This window comes from Capsicum annuum, chromosome 5, assembly GCF_002878395.1.
Source record: "Capsicum annuum cultivar UCD-10X-F1 chromosome 5, UCD10Xv1.1, whole genome shotgun sequence".
NCBI lineage: Eukaryota > Viridiplantae > Streptophyta > Magnoliopsida > Solanales > Solanaceae > Capsicum > Capsicum annuum.
In genome coordinates, this window is record NC_061115.1 from 6,632,285 (window position 1) to 6,654,792 (window position 22,508).

A 22,508-nucleotide genomic window follows, 5' to 3' on the forward strand; every position below is an offset into this window, starting at 1 on the left:
GCCTGATATCTCTTTTACTGTTCAGCATCTGAGTCAATTCTTACATCATCCTTGTGCACCTCACATGGTTGCTGGATTGCATATTTTGAGGTACCTTATGAATGCTCCGGATCAGGGTATCTTTTTGTCCTCTTCTCCTTCTGTTAATCTATGTGCATATTCTGATTGGGCTGCTTGCCCTATGTTTTGCTAATCTGTTACTGGTTACTATATATTTTTTGGGGGTTGCCCTATCTCTTGGAAGAGCAAGAAACAGTCTACCATTGCTCTTTCTTCAGCTTAGTTGGGTATAGAGCTTTACGTAAGGTTGTTGCTGAGATTGTTTGGCTCACTCGTTTATTTGCTGACATGGGTTTAGTTTTGTCTTTTCCTGTTCTTGTATTTTGTGACAGCCAAGCTGCTCTTCATATTGCCCGAAATCCAGTATTTTATGAGCGGACGAAGCATATTGAGATTGACTGTCATTTTGTCCGGGATTGCCTCACTTCTTGTACTGTGGGTCTTCATCACATTCCCTCTGCTGCCCAGATTACTGATATTATGACCAAACCCTTGCCTGGTCCATCTCATCTCTCTTGTTTGCGCAAGCTGGGTATGTTCACACCCTCCAGCTTGAGGGGGGTGTTGACACAGGCCCACATAACAAGCCTAGTCCATTACATGACCCGGGCCCATAGTACTTTTATTTTTGTACATTTCATTTTGTCTATTCAAATTATATTAAACACGCGTGTATACACACTTCCAGAAGCAATTGAGATATTTTCAATTCTATCATCATCTGCAATACTTCTCTCTCTAAGATTTTGCTCTCTAGGGTTCCATGTCTTTCCATGGATGCAATCTGAGGGTTGTGAACCCTAACATTTTCATTATAAATGCAAATGCAATCTCATTGTTACGATGCTAAACTGTGAATCTATACTCAAGACAAGCATTAACAGATATAGACTAAAAGACAAGCATTAACATTAATAGCAGGAAACAAGTATTAGCCTGCTGCATCTGAAGGCAATCTAAGTTTAAAAGTGAATGAAATACCAAAACATGAATTGTATCATATTGTAAACTAAAAGATGTATACCGTCTTCAATTACATTCCGGGGAAAGAAAAGAGCACAAACTTACTTTGTTCAATTCTACAAACTCAGAGAATCTACATCTCAATCACTTAAAACTCTAAAACCACGACTAAGCTTTTCCAAGAACCAGTAATATCCAGTATCCGGAGTGTAACTTCACCATCAATCTAACCTGTGTCATCAAGAATCACCAACTTATCATCAAAATGAATTCCTTAACATTCAGACTCACACAAAAATAAAGAAAGAAGATACACACAGTGAATGATAAAAAAGAGACCTTCAGCAAGACTTTCAAAATCTTTCAGCCTAACACTCAAAATTCATGACAGAAGCAAAGCAGCGTCAAGCTCAAAGAGATGTGGTTCCACATGCTAAATTCATGACAGAACCAATGAGTTTTTTATAGCCAAGCAAGAAAGGGAAGTTCGTCTTCAAAGAACTCGAAACTATTAGCAGAGTTTAGTAATACTCATGAAAAAGATAGCAGCCTATCAGCTTCTTCAACAAGTTCAAGTTCTAAATCCAATTTAGCTATCAAGGTATTATTGAAGTTCGTGATCATTTCATCTAAAAGTGTAAGTTATTAAAGAGATCTAGAATACACTTTTAAGTACTTAATTATATTATGTTACAAATAGGTACAAGAATGGAGTGCATCTTACTTTGTATGTAGAGGCAAAGAAGAAAGAACATCGTCTTCCTTGAATGTTTCTTTTGGGAACAAGAACAAGAACTCCATTAGAAATTGTGCAAGAAAAAGCAAACGAGGAATTGTATAGTAATATAGTAATACTACCAGCCCCAGAACCACCAATAACATCGCCACCAAATTTGTCATTACCATCTCCACCACCAACTCCATTAGTAATACAAATATCATCGCAAGATAAAGAGATTGAATCTGTACTATCGTTGCCATTATCTATTGATTCTTGCGCTTCCATTATTTCTTTTTATGTAACGCTTTGTACTTTTTTCTTTAGCCGAGGGTCAAGCAAAAACAGCCCATCTCGGTATTTTGTTGTTGTTGTTCCATGGAAGACTAATGATTCTAATGAATTTCTGCAGATGTTATTTTGCTCAGCATGATAAGACAATGCTTATTGAAGCAGACCCATCTCATGTTGGCGATAGATGTATCAGAGTAACCATCTACCATTGCTTTCCTGATGGGACGCGACAGAGGTATCCTCGTGTTAGATTTGGAAAAGTTCATCTGTACAACAATTACACTAGAAATTGGGGTATATATGCTATTTGTGCCAGCGTAGAATCACAGGTAAGCTTCTTTTTTCCTAGATACAGCTTAATGCATGTTAAAAATTTGTAACCAAGTATACTGTTTGTCCTTGTTTATTCCAGATATATTCTCCATGCAACATATATGAAGCTACACAGAAGAAAAAAGCTTTTAAGTACTACACAGAGAAGGTAAATGCACTTGTCTTTTGATTTGCACAGTATCTTTGGTTTGTCCAGGTAAAGACTTTATCTCTTAATGATGGTTCTCTAAAATGAAACTCTCACAGGCAAGTTGCGAGATGATCACTGTGCCACCTACAATACCCCGTCACATTTTCACGATAAACCATACATAGATAGAACAATAATCTCAAGCAAAGGTTGTTGTATATGGTTACGATTCACCTACTTGCTGCTTATTGTACTTCAAAGCGCAGTATTTTACATGTCCTTTTCCGATTAGAGATAGTTTGACAGAAAAATGAATGTGATTACATGTTCTGGGAACCAAAACAGTGAGAATAAGATAGATGACTTACCTTCTTGTCCTATTAATGCGAGTCAAGTCTAGCAAGAACGGTTGGAGGTCTACCACAATTTCATCCTCATTGTTGTCTGATCCATCACAATCTGAGACTTAGATATTAAAATTTAAAATAATGCTATTATAACATAACAAAATGAAATCACAATATGCAAATGATGATTTACCTTCTTGTCCGCAAAGCCAATCTCTAGCACACAACCTTGCTTCGGCATTTGTAGGTAAAACTGAACTTTGAAATTTTCCTTTAACGCGACCTCCAATGCTAAAGGTAGATTTTGAGGCTACAGTCGTAATAGGTATGCTCAATATATCTCGTGCCATCAATGAGAGCTTGGGATACCTTGCACTATTTTCTTTCCAATATGCAAGTACATCTAAATTTGGATTTGCTTTACGGTCAAGCTTAGACTCCTCAAGTACAAATCCAATTAAGTTTTTTTCCTACCAAACTCTGACTGATTCTCAAACATGTTGAACTCCTCAAGGACATCCCCGATTTCATTGCTAGTTGTGGGCTCCATGGACAAAGAAATAGAGGTTGAAGGTATCAAGTATTCTTTGAAAAACAATTCTAAATGATCTAAAACTTTTTCAACTTTGGCATCGGCGGTCACGGGATCTATTTTGGAGAAGTAAAATTTAACAAACTTCATTTTGTATCGGGGGTCGAGGACAATGGCAATTGATAAGATCATACTGTACGACCTCCAATATTTTTTAAACTTCCTTAGCATTAATGTAGCCATCCCATTCATAATTGAGTCACTACCATTTTTTTCTCCCTTTAACAACATTTTAATTTTTCACACATTCAGCAAATACAAATTTGCGGTTGGATATTTGCTACCGAAAAATGGTGTAGTAATCTCATAAAATGGCTTAAAAAATTTAGCAATAACCTCCATCCTTTTCCATTCCTCCTCGGAAAGACTATTTAAAATCAACATCAAGAAACTTATATTAAACATAAGCTTGTTGGTAGAGGAGAGCACTATCAAGCATCTGGTAAGTGAAATTCCAACGAGTAGTTACATCTTGACGAAGCTTCTTTGAACACGGCAGCCCATGATTCTTAATGCATTCCAAAAATTTCAATATTCTTCCTTTAGAATGTTTAATGTGCTTAACACCTTCTCTTACTTTTTCAATGGCTTCATCAACTTTCTCCAAACCCGCCCCTTCACTATTAAATTCAAGATATGGTTCCCACAACGAATATGAAAGACTTTCCATCACAAACTAGTGAATGCATTAAAGATAAATGACCCTTTAAATGATCTACCACACCTTTATTGCAACTAGCATTATCTAAAGTAAGAGTAAGAATTTTCTTTTCAATGACTCACTTCTTAATGAACTTGATTAGTAAAGGACCCAAAATTGCGCCAGATTATGGGGGCAGAACATGACGAAAAATTAACACACTTTTTTGAAGAGTCCAATTCAAATCAACATAATGAACGGTTAAGCACATGTAGTCATTTGATGCCACAGAAGTCCACATGTCTAAAGTCAGATAGACTCTACTAGGAATCATTGCAAGCTCACACTTTAAAAGTTCTTTTTTCCCTATCGACTTGCCGTTGTACAAATTAAAGGGGAATACAGTATCATGTGTTCACTGGTTTGATTTGAAATTCTGAACATTAATTTGGTTTTTGTGCTACTACAAAAAAACTGTCAAATAGTACAAAGGAAAGACTGCACTATGAGGAGGGTGGGGATTGTTGGGGGATGGGTGGGGTGGGGGTGGGGGTGGGGGTTCTCTATTTTTAACTGCTACTCCATTTCATAATTTCCATCAAAATTAAATGAACCGAAACTAAAAGATTATTCCTTCTCTGCATCTTTCTGCTTGATACCATCTATGCTTTCTATAGGAGGCAGAGTCTGCAATTTCAATAATAAGATCAAATGTTACACACTCTGAACCAAGATGAAAAGAACACACTTGGAGGACACAGAGAGAAATGTACTATTAGAATGAATAATTCATCAGAATAAAAAATTATTCTATGCAATTCTAAATACAACAACAACAACATACCCGGTGTATTCCCATAAGTGGGGTCTGGGGAGGGTAAAGTGTACGCAGTCCATACCGCTACCTCGGATGAAGTAGAGAGGCCTATGCAATTCTAAATACAGGATAAAGAATTCCCAGAAGATTACATGCAACTAATACCAAGATCTTTCCTATAAAACACCCGATTCATCTTACAATAGAATGTTATGTGTCCATCAAAGCCTTCAAACTATAACAGTCCTATACAACAGCAACAACATACTAATAGAAATCTCATACGTGGGGTTTGGAGAGGGTAGAGTGTACGCACAGTTTACCACTACCTCGTGGAGTAAGAAGGACTGTTTCCAATGGATCCACATCTCAAGGGCGGAAAAACCTTAACAGTGCTATACGTATCACAACTAGCAAGATATACAACGGACACTGTGTTTAGTCTTCATATCAACTAAACTACGGTTTAATATAAACGAGATTTTTCCAATTAACCAGAAAATAGTCCATCACTCTTTTGGTTGTTGCTATATGAAGTGCCAGCAAAAAATGTTTTCCTGTTATGCAGAATCATTTATTGAAATGATTACTTTGTGATCTAACAACTGGAATAGGTCACCATATCCATTCTGCTTTCAGTTCATAATTAGTCATTTGCTGAAGTCTCAAAAAAGACCATATACATTTTTTTCCTTCTTTCTTTTAAAACTAAAAGTCATAATCCAAAAACTTAAAAAAGAAATATAGGAACAAAACAACACGTCTAGTGCGATCCCACAATTGGGGTCTGGGGAGGGTAGAGTGTACACAACCCATACCCCCACTGTATGTGAAGTAGAGGGGCTGTTTCAGATACACCGTCGGCTCAAGAAAAGCATTTTCAAAACCAAGTTTGGAAAATACAAGTGTGAAGAAGCTATGATGAAAATATGTGAAGAAGCTATGATGAAAATACTGAGGAAAATGAGCGTGTTTAAAGCAAAAATAGTGGGATAACCAAAAACAATTACTAGTATAACATTAATAGGTATAAGCAACTTCAGGAACAATACAAAGAAAACAAAGGGCATCCCGGTGCACTAAAGCTCCTGCTATGCATGCGGTCCGGGGAAGGGCTTAGACCACAAGGGTCCAACTATTTTTGCTTTACATAGGTATATTGATCATTCCTGTAACTTTTCTTCACATATTCACCAGACCTTACCCAACCTCCAAATAAAATCTTCTTCTTCCTCTACTGGAGGATACTTCTTTTTTAGAGAATGATCTTACGGAGATTTCCAAATTAATTTACATTATCAAACTAGGAATGATAATGTGAACTATTTAAATTACATAATCATAATTAAATTACATTATCAAATTAAGTTAATTGTGGACTATTTTAACATTTTCAAGAGAAAAAATTGATATCCATGCTATAAACCCCCAGTCCTATGTATATCAATGTAACGTGTTCCAGTGATTCTTTACATTGTATATTTGTTTGTTCCCCTCTCGGGCACTAACAGAGCTAAGCAATTCAATCTTTCAAAAATTATAAATTCATGTTATGTCGCAAAGCAGAAAATTTCTCCAAGAAACGGTGTGTTCCCTTACTTCTTCCATAGTTCTTAGTCGTTAAGATTCCTGTGCATGTATAACGCGTCAAAAGGTCATTTTTTTTCCTTTTTTATTTGGGTTTTACCTTCTTCAATTATTAAAATTAATCGTTTGTTACTCTGTAGGATGTCTCGCACCGTATTGGGGCGGGATAGATGAAGTGGAAACTCGCGTCGGGGGTGCTGTGCGATAAGAAGGTGCCGCCCAAGCTTAAAGGCAAATTCTACAGGGTGGTAGTCCGTCCGGCCTTGCTGTATGGAGCGGAGTGTTGGCCAGTTAAGAACTCCCACATCCAAAAAATGAAGGTGGCAGAAATGCGGATGTTGCGCTGGATGTGTGGACTGACTAGAGGGGATAGAGTTCGGAATGAGACTATCCGGAAGAAGGTTGGTGTGACTTCAGTGGAGTGCAAGATGCGGGAAGCACGATTGAGATGGTTCGGATACGTGAAGAGGAGGGGCATGGATGCCCCGGTCCGTAGGTGTGAGAGGCTAGCGTTGGATGGTTTTAGGCGGGGTAGGGGTAGGCCGAAGAAGTACTGGGGTGAGGTGATTAGGCGGGACATGAAACAGTTACAGCTCACCGAGGACATGACCCTAGATAGGAAGATCTGGAAGACGCGAATTACGGCAGAGGATTAGGGCCAGTTTGGATCGCTAGTGTAGGGAATTACTTGGTGGGGGTTTCATTCCTGTTATGATTCCGTGTTCCGTGTTCCATGTTTTATTATGAATCTGTGTGCTTTCCTCTGCTTTCCTCTGTTTTATAATACTTATGGGTGCCGTATGTATGTTATGTAATCTGCTTCTGTGCTTTACTATGTGTTTGTGTGGTATCTCGTGCCTTGAGTCGGGGGTCTTTCGGAAACAGCCTTTCTACTTCATCAGAGGTAGAGGTATGGACTGCGTACATCTTACCCCCCAGACCCCACTAGGTGGGAATACACTGGGTTTGTTGTTGTTGTACTCTGTAGGATAATTGCTAAGATCAAGCAATCTTCATAATACTCTTGCATTTCTTTTGTGGACTAAAAGTGATAACTTGTTGATAAGCCTTTATGGAATTTATTCTGTTTCTTCTCTTTTTTCCTAAATATTTCTGTACACTGTGTTTCTTAATTCCTATGTGTGTCATTGTATCTCCCATGGTTTCTTTTCCAGGTATTATTACAACGTGGTGGAATGCCATTCGGGGGCTAGTTTCCAAATTAATTACATTATCAAACATGATTTCCATTAAGTACTTCTAGTGTTTAATGATTAATGGTAAAAGGATGGTCAAACAAGACGGAACAACAATCAAAGAATAAAGCAGATATGAGGAGAAACCTGCTAACAGGCCTTTTTTTATGATCAATGAATATTTACAAGTTACAACATATAAGACACCACATTCTAGGCTTAGACCTCCATGACTATAACTAGAATTATTTGACTATATATCAATAAAAATTTAAGTTACTATTAAAGTTGATTGTTCAGATGTTAATACGTAGTGATTCGAGAATCTACATGGTTGTTTTGACTTTTAATGGGGCCATAAAACTCTAACTAAGTAAGCTCTTACAAAGAGTGAGATCAAGTCACTTTTTCCAAATATCATTTTGGCTAAAGGAAAAAAGTTATTCATACTATCATGTCAAACTGCATTATCATCATGATATGCTCCCATTATTCACAAAAAGGGATGAGCGATATTTCGATTTGGAATAGTGTCACCATAAAATCATCATACGCCTTGATAATATTTTTCTTGCAATTTGTTACCAACATTCAGGAAGTTCACGCATGGTTAGATTTCTTTATAGTGCAGAGTATAGTGTCAATATTGACTATTCCTATGCCCATGCTAGTGGCATTCATTCAACCTAGATATTCTTTTTGTTCTCGGACATCACATACCCGACGAATTCTTCAACTTTTTGTTGCCTTACGAAAGAGGTCGGGTTATAATAATAGAAGATTAAAAAGAATATTAATATTATGAAGTTTTGCAGGACCACGAAATTAAGCTGCTTATTAGAAGGACGAAATATAAGGGACAATCATGAAATACTACAAAATGCATCACTGGCCTCAACAACAACAACAACATGCCCAGTGAATTCCCACCTAGTGGGGTCTGGGGAGGGTAAAATGTACATAGTCCATACCAATTCCTCCGAAGAAGTAGAGAGGCTGTTTCCCATAGACCCCCGACTCAAGACACAGAGTCAGTAAATAAGGTCGTAAAAAGGCATGCGACAAGATGAAATAACAGAAATAATGTGGATAATGAGGGAACAGAGTTACCAGGACGGACTATTCCACTAGGCAAAATAAGCGTTAGTCTCCTGTTATATTCAGGAGGCACTATTATCCTCAGAAGTAGAGTCAATTCGACAAATGATACATTTCACAGAAGGTCCATTACCAGTATATTCTAAACTGGGTTTAGCCGCTGCATAAATAGACCAACTAGACATTGACAAGGGAATCATTTTGTCCCATCATCAATTAAAAAAGAATTGTTTTATGATTCAATATTCCTCTTCCACAAGTACTAGTAAGGCAGTTTGATGCATTCATACAGCTACTATGCAACGATAAACCGAACTAGAAAAATTATCAAGTCATTATTGCCTAAAAAATGGATATAGAAATATCAAACGATATAATGTAAATTAAAACAGACATTCCGACAAAATCTATGATTAATTCCATAGATGCAGTTTAAAGTGAATTCGAATCAACAAGAAGCTCAACTTCAAACAAAAGAGCAGCACCCAGTAATATTGGTTACTCAAAACAACTAATAAAAGAAGAGCATATGAATGCTCGCTGCTCAGTGATTTCTTATGCACTTCACAGAAAACTTGAACTAGATAAAAGAAATATTAGCTCCCGATTTCATCCACTCAATCTTATAATACATGACATGCATGAGGGGTAAAGATGATATACCTCGATTGATTTTTGCACAGAACTTTCCACTTCAAATTCAACTAATCCAAAACAAAATCCCCTGTTACTTCTAAATATATATTTGTTTAGCTAGAAAAAATGTTTCAATAAATAATATATACGCATTTAGCTACAAAAAAGTGTCAACGTTGGTCCCGTCTTAGCACGGACCATCACTACCTAGTCTAGAATCAAAATACAAGTAACGACAGGAAATGATACAATCTATCCAAGCGTTGAATTCATTAGAACAATACAGTACGATACAATACAATAAGATACATTATGAAACAATATGCAACAATCATCCAAACAGATTGTAAATCGTAAAACATCTGAGCTTATTAGGTGACAAGTCAAATAGGAGTCCATCGAAAATTTTGAAAAAGTAAAAGTACAAAAACAAAAGGACAGAGAGAGGAGAATGGCCACAAATATAGATTCTCACTCACGTGCTCTCAATATAGATTCTTCAAATTAATAATTCTTTACTGTGAACAATTTAATGTAATTCACACACTATAATTCCCAGAATCCAATTCATTGCATAATAAACCAGCTTTGAAGCATACACTGAGTTTTTAGATCTCAAAACCCGGTGTGATTATAACTTTTTCCTGTTCTTAAATTAGACAAAAACACATAGAGCAGCGGCAGATATTTAAACAATACACACTCAAATCAAAAGCTAATACATGAATGCAATCAATCAATCAAGTAAGCAGCAATACCCAGCTGGGATTCACCATATTTTACTATTTATCACATTGACAGTCAACTTAAGGAACTTAAAACCGTCTAAGCACGGTTCACTAGTGTTGATCAATCAAGAGGGTTGCCACCACTCCTCAAGTTTATCAATTGTCTAATACACTTTTGCATTTTCTCCCACACTCCTCTTTCTTCTTAAGGTGAGATAAAGAGCCAGGCATGGTGGGGTAGCAACAGCCACTCAACTAATCCAATGAGATAACTGAAAGAAGCAAGCAACGAATCTTATTGTGGAAAGCCTATTCCTATTCTAGAAATCCAGCAAATTATCAATCAAAGTACTTGAATGGCTTAACTGGCAAACAAACATCTGCATTGACGTTTCCATGTTTCCTTAACAACATCAACAATCTAGTCACAAATTAGTAGGAACAGCACATAAAGCGAAATAAAACCGAATGCATCACAACACAATCCTCCTAGACTGGTACCACAAACAAAGATGGATCGATAGAGCCTCAATGTACTCACGAGTCCTTAGCAACAAAGCTTAGTCATTTAGTACAAAAATAATCTTTTTAACAAATTCCAAATGTGCATATGATCAAATGAGGTATACCAGTTCTCATTGGTACACATAACCCACGACTTCCTACACGAAAACATTACTCCTTCCGTTTCAATCTGTTTGTCCTACTTTTCTTTTTAGTCCATTTTAAAAAATGTCTCTTTCCTTTTTTTACAACTCTTTAATTTCAATACCAGTAGATTTAAAAGGACACGATTAGAAGTCATTTCAGTACATTTGACATATCTTTCGTTTTAGATATGTTTCATGCAATAATATTTTCACATGACAAGAATGATATAATGCCCAAAGGCAAAAGGAAGATTAATCTAAAAGAAGAAATTAACATCCTTTCCCCTGAAAGAAATTATGGTTTAAAAATGAGGGAACAGAGGAGCAAAAAGCTTCAAAAGGCTTTAAACATGCCTCTAACCCACAACACAGTAGATATGACAGAGCTTACCACATTTCCACAAGAAGAGTACATAGAGAATAAAGCACATTCTAGTAAATATAAATCAACTGCTTTATCTTCTGGAAGCGTTGAAGTAAAGCTTAGATCAAAGTCAATCAGCACCAGCTGATTGGAAGCATCACTGGCCTCATGATCACTAATAACGAAAAACTGATCTATAACTTACTCTCAGAAACTTTGATGTATCACAAACGATGTCATACAAACTCAAGGAAACTAAGGACTGAGTCACAGAGAATATGCACAGTGAGCACATGCGTAAGCTCTCATTTGAATAAGAATTTTTGGTTTATGAGAGATCTATGGTAGGAATCGCATCCTTTCTGAACAAAGGATAATTCTATGAGATAAAAATATGTCAAAGCGTGCTTAAATAGATCATCATGCTATACTTCGTTGAATGATGAAGTTTGACAACCCAAGCCAGTAGCACTTGTACTTTGTGGAGTAGAGAGGCATAATAGTGAAGGAACAAATCTAACAAATGGAAGCACCAAAAGAATTGGCATGATTTAGTCGGTAGATATTTTTATAATGCAGAGTTGCAGACTACAGTGTCAATCTCATTTTTGTATCCTACAATTATTTGTAGCTACAGATGTACAGTCAAGCATAATGAAACTTGTGTACTTATACATCATCTATACCACAAAGTTTTCAATTTTATAGCTAAACATAGGTCAGATGTGGCACATTTTGTCTTAAAGATATGCACTATTTATTGGATTGCTGCAATTTCAAAGGGGCATTCGATCAAACAGGTAAATGAAATAGAAGAAAGGCCAGATCATCCACCCTTGCTAGGTAAACATATGACATAACACAACTACAACAATATACACAGTGTAATCCCACAAGTGAGGTATGGAAAGGATAGAGTGCACACAGACCTTACCGGCTTACGCCTACCTTGTTCACAGTTATAGAAAGATTGTTTTCTTTAGACCCTAGGCTCAAGGAATATCACATAACAACAACAACAACAACAACATTACCCAATGTAACCCCACAAGTAGAATCCAGAGAGGTAGAGTGTGTATGTTTACACAGCTAGAGTATACACGGACCTTACCCCAACCTTGTGCAGACAGAGAGACTATTTCCGATATACCCTTAGCTCACGAAATATCATCGCACAACAACAAAATATCCAGTGTAATCCCACAAGTGGGGTCCAGAAAGGTAACCTTGTGCAGACAAAGAGACTATTTCCGATAGACCCTCAGCTCAAGGAACATCATAACACAACAACAAAATATCTTGTGTAATCCCACTAGTGGGGTCCAGAAAGGATAGAGTGTACGCAAAATGTACCCCGATCTTGTGCATAGTTAGAGAGGCTATTTCCGATGGGCCCATTGGAGAAATTATATAATAACACACCTTAACTTACCATTATTACCTAAAATACCAACCTATTAAAATAATTACAAATATCCCGGATTTTAATTTATATCGCGATGCATTACTTGGGGTCACGATACATCATGGGACCTGCTGAATAATGTATCGTAACCCTAAGTAATGTATCGCAACACCAGCTAGGGAATGTATCACGACCGTAAGTAATGTATCTGGGCAGTTCAAAATCGTGATTATATGTAATTTTGAAAAGAGTGGGGATAGAGTGTAATTAGATACTAAAAAGTTGAGATTTATGAAAATTTCCCATTAATAAATCTCCTGATAGTACTAATGTGTTTTTTTTTTTGGTTTTCCACCCGGTATCCGATATCCACATTGGAGCTCCGACTAATTCGGATCACGCACTGCAGGTTCCATTTTGGGGGTGACGCTCTCAACAGTATTTTCACTATAACCAGTGCTCGAACCCGAGACCGTCTCAACAGTATTTTCACTATAACCCGTGCTCGAACCCGAAACCTCTGATCAAGGGTGAAGTAGTTCCACCACTATACCACAACCCATGTTGGCATTACTAATGTTGTTCAATACATCAAACAACAACTTAAACTTATATTACCACATAAACACCAATAAAATCATCAACATAAATTCATCCAAAAATATGTCCATATTATATTCCAATAATAAGTAAGAACAAAATTAAGCACAAATTAGGGTTTTTTCTAAAAATATAAGAGAAATTAGGAGTTACCAGATCAGGTTTGTAGAAATTGTGGACAATGGAGGCACCAGATAGTAGAGAAACAACAACAACTAAACTTGACCAAGCCATTGATGGTGTTCCTGTTGGCGGCTTCCCTCCACCAAATTTTCTCTGCATTTTTCGGGGGGTTTATCTACCAAAGTGTTGTAATAATTGGCTATCAAGATGAAGAAAATATGAGATGCTGCAATAATGAAGTTTGAGTTGGGCGCAACTACACTGTGTGTTAGAGTTTGTTTTTAATCGGTTGATGCGGTGGTTCGGCACAGAGGTTGGGGTTCGATTCCACCGCGAAGGAGAAAATTCTATGACTAGTTCATTACTTAGTGTGCTGAAAGTGGAACGAAGGATTAGTCTGGCTACCGGCTGCCAAAAAAAAGTATTGTTTTTACTTTTTTTGTTTTTTTTTTTTAAATGTGAAATGTGATCTCTCTTTTTCTGTTACGAAAAAAGTAACATATTTAATTATTAAATTATAAAAAATAATAATATTTTTATTAAATTATATTTTATAGCATATGTATTTGTATTTTTATAACAACCGTTTCTAAAATATAAAATACAACTTGTTATATTATGTAATTATGAAACTATTGCTATGAAACTCATAATTAAGGGAATAAATATGCTATTTTTGAATTTCTTTTTCTTTTTTGGTAAAAAATTTTAAATTGGGTTAAAAAGTTGCAAACAACATTGGAGCTTAATAACCAAAAATTCTATGAATATTTTACATAATTACTGAAAAATTTGATTTTTAATCTGTTAAAATATATAATGAGCTCTCAATATATTTAATAAAGATATATTTTCTTTTTTGTAAAAATATATAATTATCTTTCAATATTTTTTTAAAAATTTTAGGTCTATCGAGATACATAATACATCTAATGAAGATACATTTTTTTTTCTAAATAAAGTTACATAATTAGCTCTCGATACATCTAATGAAGATACATAATTAGTTGGAATCTTTGTAATTACTTTGTAAGGTTGGAGATTTATGTAAATATAATAAGTTAAAGTGTAGGTCTGTTATTTTTTCACAAAAATTAATAAATTTTGGCATAGTGATTAAAAACAATTATTTTAGAAGGTATAGGGTATGGGGTATGGGGTATAAGGAGACGTTTTATCCTTTGGTATAATGTTTGGAATGAGGTATGAAATATAACAATCTCGAGATAAAAAAAATATGATTATTTTATTTTATATTTAGTTGGAGGTATTAGTTAGTTTTGAATTATTTATTTCACCAATTATATCATGGTGACGGAATAAATTATCTCATATATATGATGGCTAACTTATTTCGATATAGTTAGTTTCGGGTAACTTGTTCTCAACTAAACGACCCCTTAAAAGTTTACTTCGTTGGTGAATTACTTTCTTTTTAAAAAATTGAAATTACTCTTTATCCTTTAAGATGAGTTAAAAATTACTTCATCCGTTTCATTGTAATTTGATTAATAATATTTTATGTTGTTATTCATAGAAGAGCGATATGAAAAAAATAAACTAAATTTTTTCTAAATTTATAAATTGAAAGAGAAAATTGAAACTATTATTTTTAAGATAATATAGCCAATTAATTTGAAAAGGAAAGGGCATTAGGAGACTTTGTACTCCTCAAATCTAAAAATGAGGGTAAAATTGTTCAAAACTATAGGAGGAAACCAATCATTTGTTCCACAAATAATGTGAGACTCCAATCTCCTTGCATGGAGCGTGAATAATATAAGATGAGGACAACCTCAAAGCTATAATTAGTTGTATGAAGCGCGAATAATATAAGACGGGACTTTAAAAATAATAAATGAAAATATGAGATAATTCAACTCTGATACATGAAAATAAATAAATAAATTTTGGACATAATATAACCCAAAAACTAGCGCGTAAGGAATGACACTCAAAACATATAAGGAAACCAAACACTCATCCCACAAACAATGCAGAATGTCAGTATACACGTCCCTAAAAATATACTCTTTCCGTTTCACAATAAGTGAATTGTTGGAGTAATTTTCGTGTTTCAAAATAAGTGAATGGTTCACAATTCAAGGTAGATGTTGGAAATTTTTTTCAAATTTACCCTCCATTAAATGTGCATTGGGAGTGATGTATCATGTGTCTTTGATTTTTGAAGAGAGTAAAAATGAAAAAACATGATAAATTTATGTCTTTGCTTTTTTTTCTTAATATGTGTGCCAAAATCCAACAATTAACTTATTGTGGAACGGAGGGAGTTTTAATTAGGAAAGGTTACTGCTTATTATCCTTATTTTGTTTTAAGATATAACTTCTCTTTCATTTAATAGTCGGGAAAGCAATATAAATTCCGACAGTTTGGAGCATAATTTCAGAAAATTTCGACTCTTTGTATAATTAATAAAAATCTCGATTTTAGGTCTATCGAGATACATAATTAACTCCTTATACATTCAACGATGATTCATTTTTAACTTTGTAAATATACACAATTAACTTTCAACATATTCTTTTTTTATTTTGTTCTGTCGGTAAACATAATACATCCGATGAAGATACATGTTTTCCTTTGTAAAGCTACATAATTAGATTCCGATACTTTTTTAAAAAAATTTGGGTCTGTCGAGATATATAATTAGCTCCCGATTCATCCAACGATGATACATAATTAGTTAAATTTTTTGTAATTATTTTATATGTGTAGATATTTGCATAAATATGATAAGGTATATGTTTGTATTATTTTAAGTATAAATAACATAAATATCAATCCTTTATGAAGTAATTACACTCTCTCCCACTTTTTTAATTATTTTACTCTCTCTCCCTATTAATATACATAACATAGCCGACATATACATAACATTCTATGTATATGTTGGAATTTTTGTAATATATTTAGGAAGTTGAGATTTTTTGTAATATTGAAAATATAAGTTGTATATTTATGTAATTTTTATACTTAATTGTTGCTCTCTATTTCATGAAAGCCCAACTAGCGAGCCCATTTAGCCCATAACATTTATCATTTTGTAGTCTTGCTTCGGCTCATTCTTATGCTTGAAAATTAGGTCTAACAATTTTGAAAACGAGTGATCTCATTTTAAGGAAAAATAACATAAATATACATCTTAATTTATCATATTTATATAAATTATCACCTTTATAAAGTAATTATAAAAATAATTTATTTTCGTTGAATGTATTGAAAGCTAATTATGTATCTCGACAGACCCAAAATTGAAAAAAAATGTATCGGAAGCTAATATGTATCTTTGTCAGACGTGTTATATATCTCGACAGACCTAAATTCAAAAAAAATATATTCTCATTGGATGTATCTCCATACACCAAAAATTGAGATTTTAGTAATTATGCAGAATGTCAAAATTTTATGTAATTAAGATTTAAACTATCGAAAATTATGTTGTGTGCCCTTCCCCTACCCAATGGACAGAAATTCAAATTTTTTTTATGGACATAAGGTTTTGGTCATGACACAAGTGGAACTAAAAGTTTAAGAAGTGGTGGAGGCCACATTTAGTGACGGAGCCAGAATTATTACTAAGGAGATTCAAAAGTTGAAAAAGTGAACACATAAACGAGCCGAAGGGGGTTCAATCTCTACTATATATACATAAAAAATTATTTTAACCATGTCTAGATAATATAATTTTTTATCGAAGGGAATTCGAATGAACCCCTGAACCAAAGGTGGCTCCGGCTCCGGTCACATCCCTATGCCTTTTATAAACACGTCCGATTGACTATTGAATTTGTGGGATTTAGATCATTTATAATCTTGCAAGAGGGATTTATTTGACCAATTATTGCACTAGAATGAGACATACCTATATCATCTATTGATATTTGATATTCCACGTAATGCTGACCATATGTCTCCTATAAAAATGGGATTATTGTTTCTTTTGCCTATTTTTAAAGGGGCCGATTAAATCAAATCTACGTTGAAGAGTAAATTGCTCGATCTCTTGTAAAGCTGATATAATAATATTCATGACTTGAATTCGAGATATTTAATTAATAATGAAAGAGCATCTATTGTTTCACCACAATTCTTGTACTCTCCTCTATCTCAATTTATGTGACACATTTTGAATTTCGAAATTCAAACATGACAATCTTTAACCACAATTAGTGTGACTTATAATATTTTTTACGTAGCTTTCAAATACATAAATTTTATTTAAAAAACATTAAAAATTTCATGCTCAAAATCACAATCAAACTTACATTATTTGAATCTCAAGAAGCGAAACTTGTCACACAAATCGAAACGGAGGAAGTAATTGGTATCTCCTTTTAAAAGTTATATAGGTGCCGTCTTGAAATAGTTACATTACATAAAAACGTATAATCACAATATAAAATTTAGCTCACACTAGAACAATTTTTCAAATAAGTGTGTCAATGATTACTTTTTGTTTTTGATGATTAACAAGTTTGGGTGTTTAATTTCTCTAATTAATGTGTTCTAAAATGAGTTTAAGAAGGAACAATCTAATTAATTTGTTTTGCATGACAAGTCTAAGTCTTTGTTTGTTTATATACACAATATGTCGTGCTTCCTTCTCCACATGTTTGACCACACTTTTAGGAGATTGAAAGAGTTTTTTTTGTTTTTTTTTTTAAAAAAGAATATGTTTATTATTATTATTTATTTATTTTTTGGTAAAAAATGTGAAAGATTACTATTAACAAACAACAAGGTTTACAATTTAAAGAGCCTCTAGTGTTCTGGGAGAGAACTGCTAGAGCTCAAGGAATCACCACATCTAAGTACACAACTGTTGTATCAAAGTGCTACACTTCTGTGCTCTCTTTGAGCCTCTAAGTATCTCTATTCTCTCTCTCACTTCGTGTTGGATCTGCATAGTAACAACTTCCGCATTAGTATTCACTTGTTGAAATATCTTCCTATTTCTAGCCTGCCATATGTGGTAAATCAGGGCTCCGTATACTGCTGCAACAATTTCTTTTCGGAACAATTTCAATCTTTTCCTTTTGATCCATTGAAAGATTTCATAACAATCCTTGTTTTCGAATTTGATTGCAAGCCATGCCTGTAAACAACGTTCCTTCACCTTTGTTGTCCATTTGCAATTCATAAAGAGATGTTTCTCATTACAGTTAGGATCATCTATATGTATTTTCATTTTGATTAATCTTCCTTTAGTTAGCAATCTTCCCTTACAGGCTAGCCAATGAAAGTATTATTATTATTATTATTATTATTATTATTATTATTATTATTATTATTATTTAAAAAAGGTGAAGTGTTTGACAAGTTTTGAGTAAAGACAAAGCGTTTTAAGAGTAGCCAAAATAATTTTCAAAAATTAAAGAAAAAGATAATTTCCAAAATAAATTAAGTTTCAGAAGTTCTACTTTTTAAAACATTTTCCAAATAAATTGATTTTATAAGTTTCGCCAAACAAACTATAATTTTCGCATATGGTGTGATCTTAGCTACATAATAATTAAAATAGAAAAGGTCAATTTTCTGATACATTTTATTTAAAAATAAAAGCAAAATAAATAATAAATAAAATCCTATGGTACCTAATAAATTTTATACTCCAAATTGGAAAAGAAGAGGATTCTTCTTTTATAGAGACTAGAGAGTGATAGATTTGTTAACTTAAAAGTCTATGCATTTTCATTTCTTTATCTCTCCCACAATAGAATAAAATTTGTTAAATTAAAGTGTGTATTTATTTAATAGTTTAAATTTTTAGATGCGATAGTCACACACATGATATAGTATCAAAGCTTACCGAGGTCAGTTCGTGTCTTATCATCATCATTATCAAGAAAACTTTTCACACCTTTGACTCCAAAAAAAGAATCAAGCTCACACATAACAGACTTATTGAGAATACAACCAAGTAAATTAAAATGTGCTAAAGACGAATTTCATATATTAAATGTTTGCTTTTTAGCTGGCTTATATTTGTATCGACTTTGAAAAATACAATTTCTAAAGAATACACAAGAAAATACCCAAATTGAAGACTATTCTCAAAACAAAGAATTACATAAATAACACAAAATCCAACTTGAAATTCACACAACTTCACCAACTTAAACAATTACATACAATTTCAAATAAAATACAAATATTACATCTCAACACTTCATAAAAAACTATCCAAATGTGGCAAAAGAAGAAGAAGCTACAGCCCAAACTATGAGGTACACCAACAAATGTTACGACTCCTTGCCGGGAGAACCACTCTATTGTTGGGACTTATAATAAACGTAATTTGACCCAATATCTAGATCATCTTCGAAAATCCTATAAAACATAATTTCTCGAAACACTGAATCAAACTATTACTTTTTCAAAAAAAAAATCAAATTCTCTTTGGAAGATTATAAGATGAGAAAATTGATGAAGCAACAGCAAAAAAGAATCCAATTAGACAAAGACTTGCTGCAGCATTTGAAGTGTTGAGAAATTTACTATAGTTATCACTTCCTTCAAGTTGCTTTAAATCTTGTGTCATACCAAAACTTGCTGCTGCTCCGGTAACTAGGAAGTAGGAAATAAACTGCACAAAATCATTAAAAAGGTATTATTTATCCCAACGTATTTACTACAACAACATATTCAATATATTCCCGTAAAGTGTGGTCGGGGCAGTGGTTGGGGAGAGGGGAGGGTAAAGTGTACACAGTCCATACCACTACCTCAAATAAAGTAGAGAGGTTGTTTTCAACAGGCCCCAGCTCAGGACCAGGGGTGGAATTATACTATTTATATAAGCTTAAAATTATTTTTTAGGTATATATAGTACACGTTGAACCCAATTTGACTAATTCTTTTATTCACATTTTTTTTATTTTGAACCCCCTTAGTTAAGATGTTGGCTCCGCCACCCCTCAGTACATATAACAGTATAACCAACAAAATGCATAAAAGCAAACAACAAAAGGATATCACACCACTAGATAATGAAGGAAAAAAGACATCACACACGGTAAAACTGTAAAATAGCTATTCGAAATCATAGACATCATCAAAACACCACAGATAAGAAAGAGGCTACAAGAAACTATAGATACAGATACAAATAAAACACTCTTTCCTCCTATTATGAACGTATATATCGGCAATGTAAAATGTATTTATATGTTTACAAGTCAATGTTATTTTTATTATCTAGTAAATGACAGATAAATTAACATTAACAGGAGTCACAAACAATTCGCTCATCTTTGGGCGAACTATGAGTGTCCGTTTTGGATCATAAGGTTCAAATTTTGTCCCTTTTAGCGCCGGACTCTCGAGTTTTGTCAATTTTTGGTAGCGCTTCTACCTATAGTAACAAAAGATAAAAGAAAAAATGAATTTACCTTGTCACCGTAGAAGTCAAAAAGAAGAAAACCTTCACCACCAATGCGATTTCCAGTAGTCAAAAGGGAAATTGAAAAGGCAATTTGAAGAAGAGTATATGCCATTCCAATAATCACAGTAGCAATTAAATATCTGCATAAATATATTTTCATTAAAAAAAAATAAAATAATCATACATATATACATCATTCTATTAATTAGAATTGACAAAATGTTCTCTTTCCGTCTTAAATTATGCAGAGACACACACAGACTTTAGGAGATTAAATTAAAATCATATTTTTGACAATTTTAGTGTCTATGTCGCACATACGTGTGCCTAAATGGACCTTCAGTGTGTTGATTCACTGATGTGTCACGTAGGCCAGTGACGGAGCTAGACTATTGGTTAAGGGTGTTCATATTTTCCCTTGGGCAAAGAACTATTTAAAAAACAAAGAAAATAAAGCATTGCTGCACCTGCCAAGGTTCAAATCCGGATTGTTGATGCGGAAATGCACACTCTTGACCACTGGACTATGCTTCTCTAGCTTGTCAAGGGTGTGCAACAACATTTATATAACCATAAATATCTATATTTAACTTATATATTCAAAAAAAAATTCCAACGAAGGGTGTTCATCTGACCACCCTTCATTGGTTGTGGCTCCGCCATTGACGTAGGCACTAAGATTGCCAAAAATACAGTTTTAATTAGTCTTGAGGAAAGTTCGAATGCGTTTTAGCAATTTTGTATATAGTTCAGAATGAAACAGAACATGAATTAGCATAAAGTCATTACTAGAAAAGTTACGTATTTTAAAATGTTTCTGACAAAATTTCATAGTTTTACCTGTAAGCATAAAAGTCCTTAAACTTGATTTTGACATCACCAGCAACGGTACTAACCGTCTGATTGTTGGTGGCAATCACGATGAATGAAATCAACAAGCAAATCAACGTAAGGATCCTCACGATGAGGCTAACGTAAGGAGGAACAGTGGTAGTTGGTGGCGGTGTCATTTCACTTTGTCTATTCAACTAAAATAGAAGCAAAATAAAATAAATTTTATTTAATTTAAACTAGGTTTTTTTTTTTTTTTGTGTGCGCAAAGTTTTTTTCTTCTTCTTGTAGTGAATATACTATGAGATGTGTTTTGCTTATATAGAAAAAAAAAAAAGAAAAGGAGAGGGCATAGAAATGTTGACTTTGTTAAGTCAGAAGTCAATGTACAATTTAATTTAAATCGTTATTTAATTTGTTTCCACACGTAGAGAGTTTACTTTGAATTTTTTTTGGGGTCGTTTATTCCTTTTGTTTGCTTTAAATTTATTCTAAATGACGCGTAAGTTTAAAAATATCGACGTTGATAGGAAATAACGGGTAACGTTGTTTAGATAATTCATAAAATTATTAAGATACACGTTGTTTCAAACAACATAATTATTTTAAAAAAAAGTGGGAGGGGTGGGTTGGCGTGGGGGTGGGGGTGGGGATTCAACTTTCATACAGTTCGTTAATCGATTCATTACTTTCTTTGTTATTTTTACTTATCACATTTCGTTTATTGAGAGTCAAACTATATGAACTTTGATCGATATTTTAATATGTATTTTCATCCTATTAATATGAGAAAAATCATACTTATTTGTGTTTTCCATATAGTTTTTGTTAATTTCAAATATTGAACTAATCTAACTTATAATTTATGCCGAAGATTAATCAAATCACTCCTCCTAAACAAAACGTGATTAGCATAAAGATGAATGACTGGAGTATAAATGAAATACTTTCAATTATCAATTCTTGAATATTGATCGAATATATTTAAAA

General features: G+C 33.8%; 1 protein-coding gene and 1 long non-coding RNA gene across 3 annotated transcripts; both read right to left on the reverse strand.

Moving 5' to 3' along the window:
• Positions 1-4,360: 4,360 nt before the first annotated feature.
• Positions 4,361-13,740, reverse strand: LOC124898689. The gene is made up of 2 exons (XR_007055395.1): positions 13,312-13,740; positions 4,361-4,764 (listed from the first exon to the last, which is right to left on the reverse strand). It is a non-coding gene; the product is annotated as an uncharacterized LOC124898689 (long non-coding RNA).
• Positions 13,741-19,158: 5,418 nt separating this feature from the next.
• Positions 19,159-21,821, reverse strand: LOC107870211 (CASP-like protein PIMP1). 2 transcript variants are annotated; one of them, NM_001398348.1, is given in 4 exon segments: positions 19,159-19,507; positions 19,571-19,889; positions 20,695-20,827; positions 21,528-21,766. In NM_001398348.1, coding segments are annotated over 3 exon segments (501 nt in total). In that variant the 5' UTR covers positions 21,698-21,766; the 3' UTR covers positions 19,159-19,507; positions 19,571-19,691.
• Between the last annotated feature and the right edge of the window lie 687 nt (positions 21,822-22,508).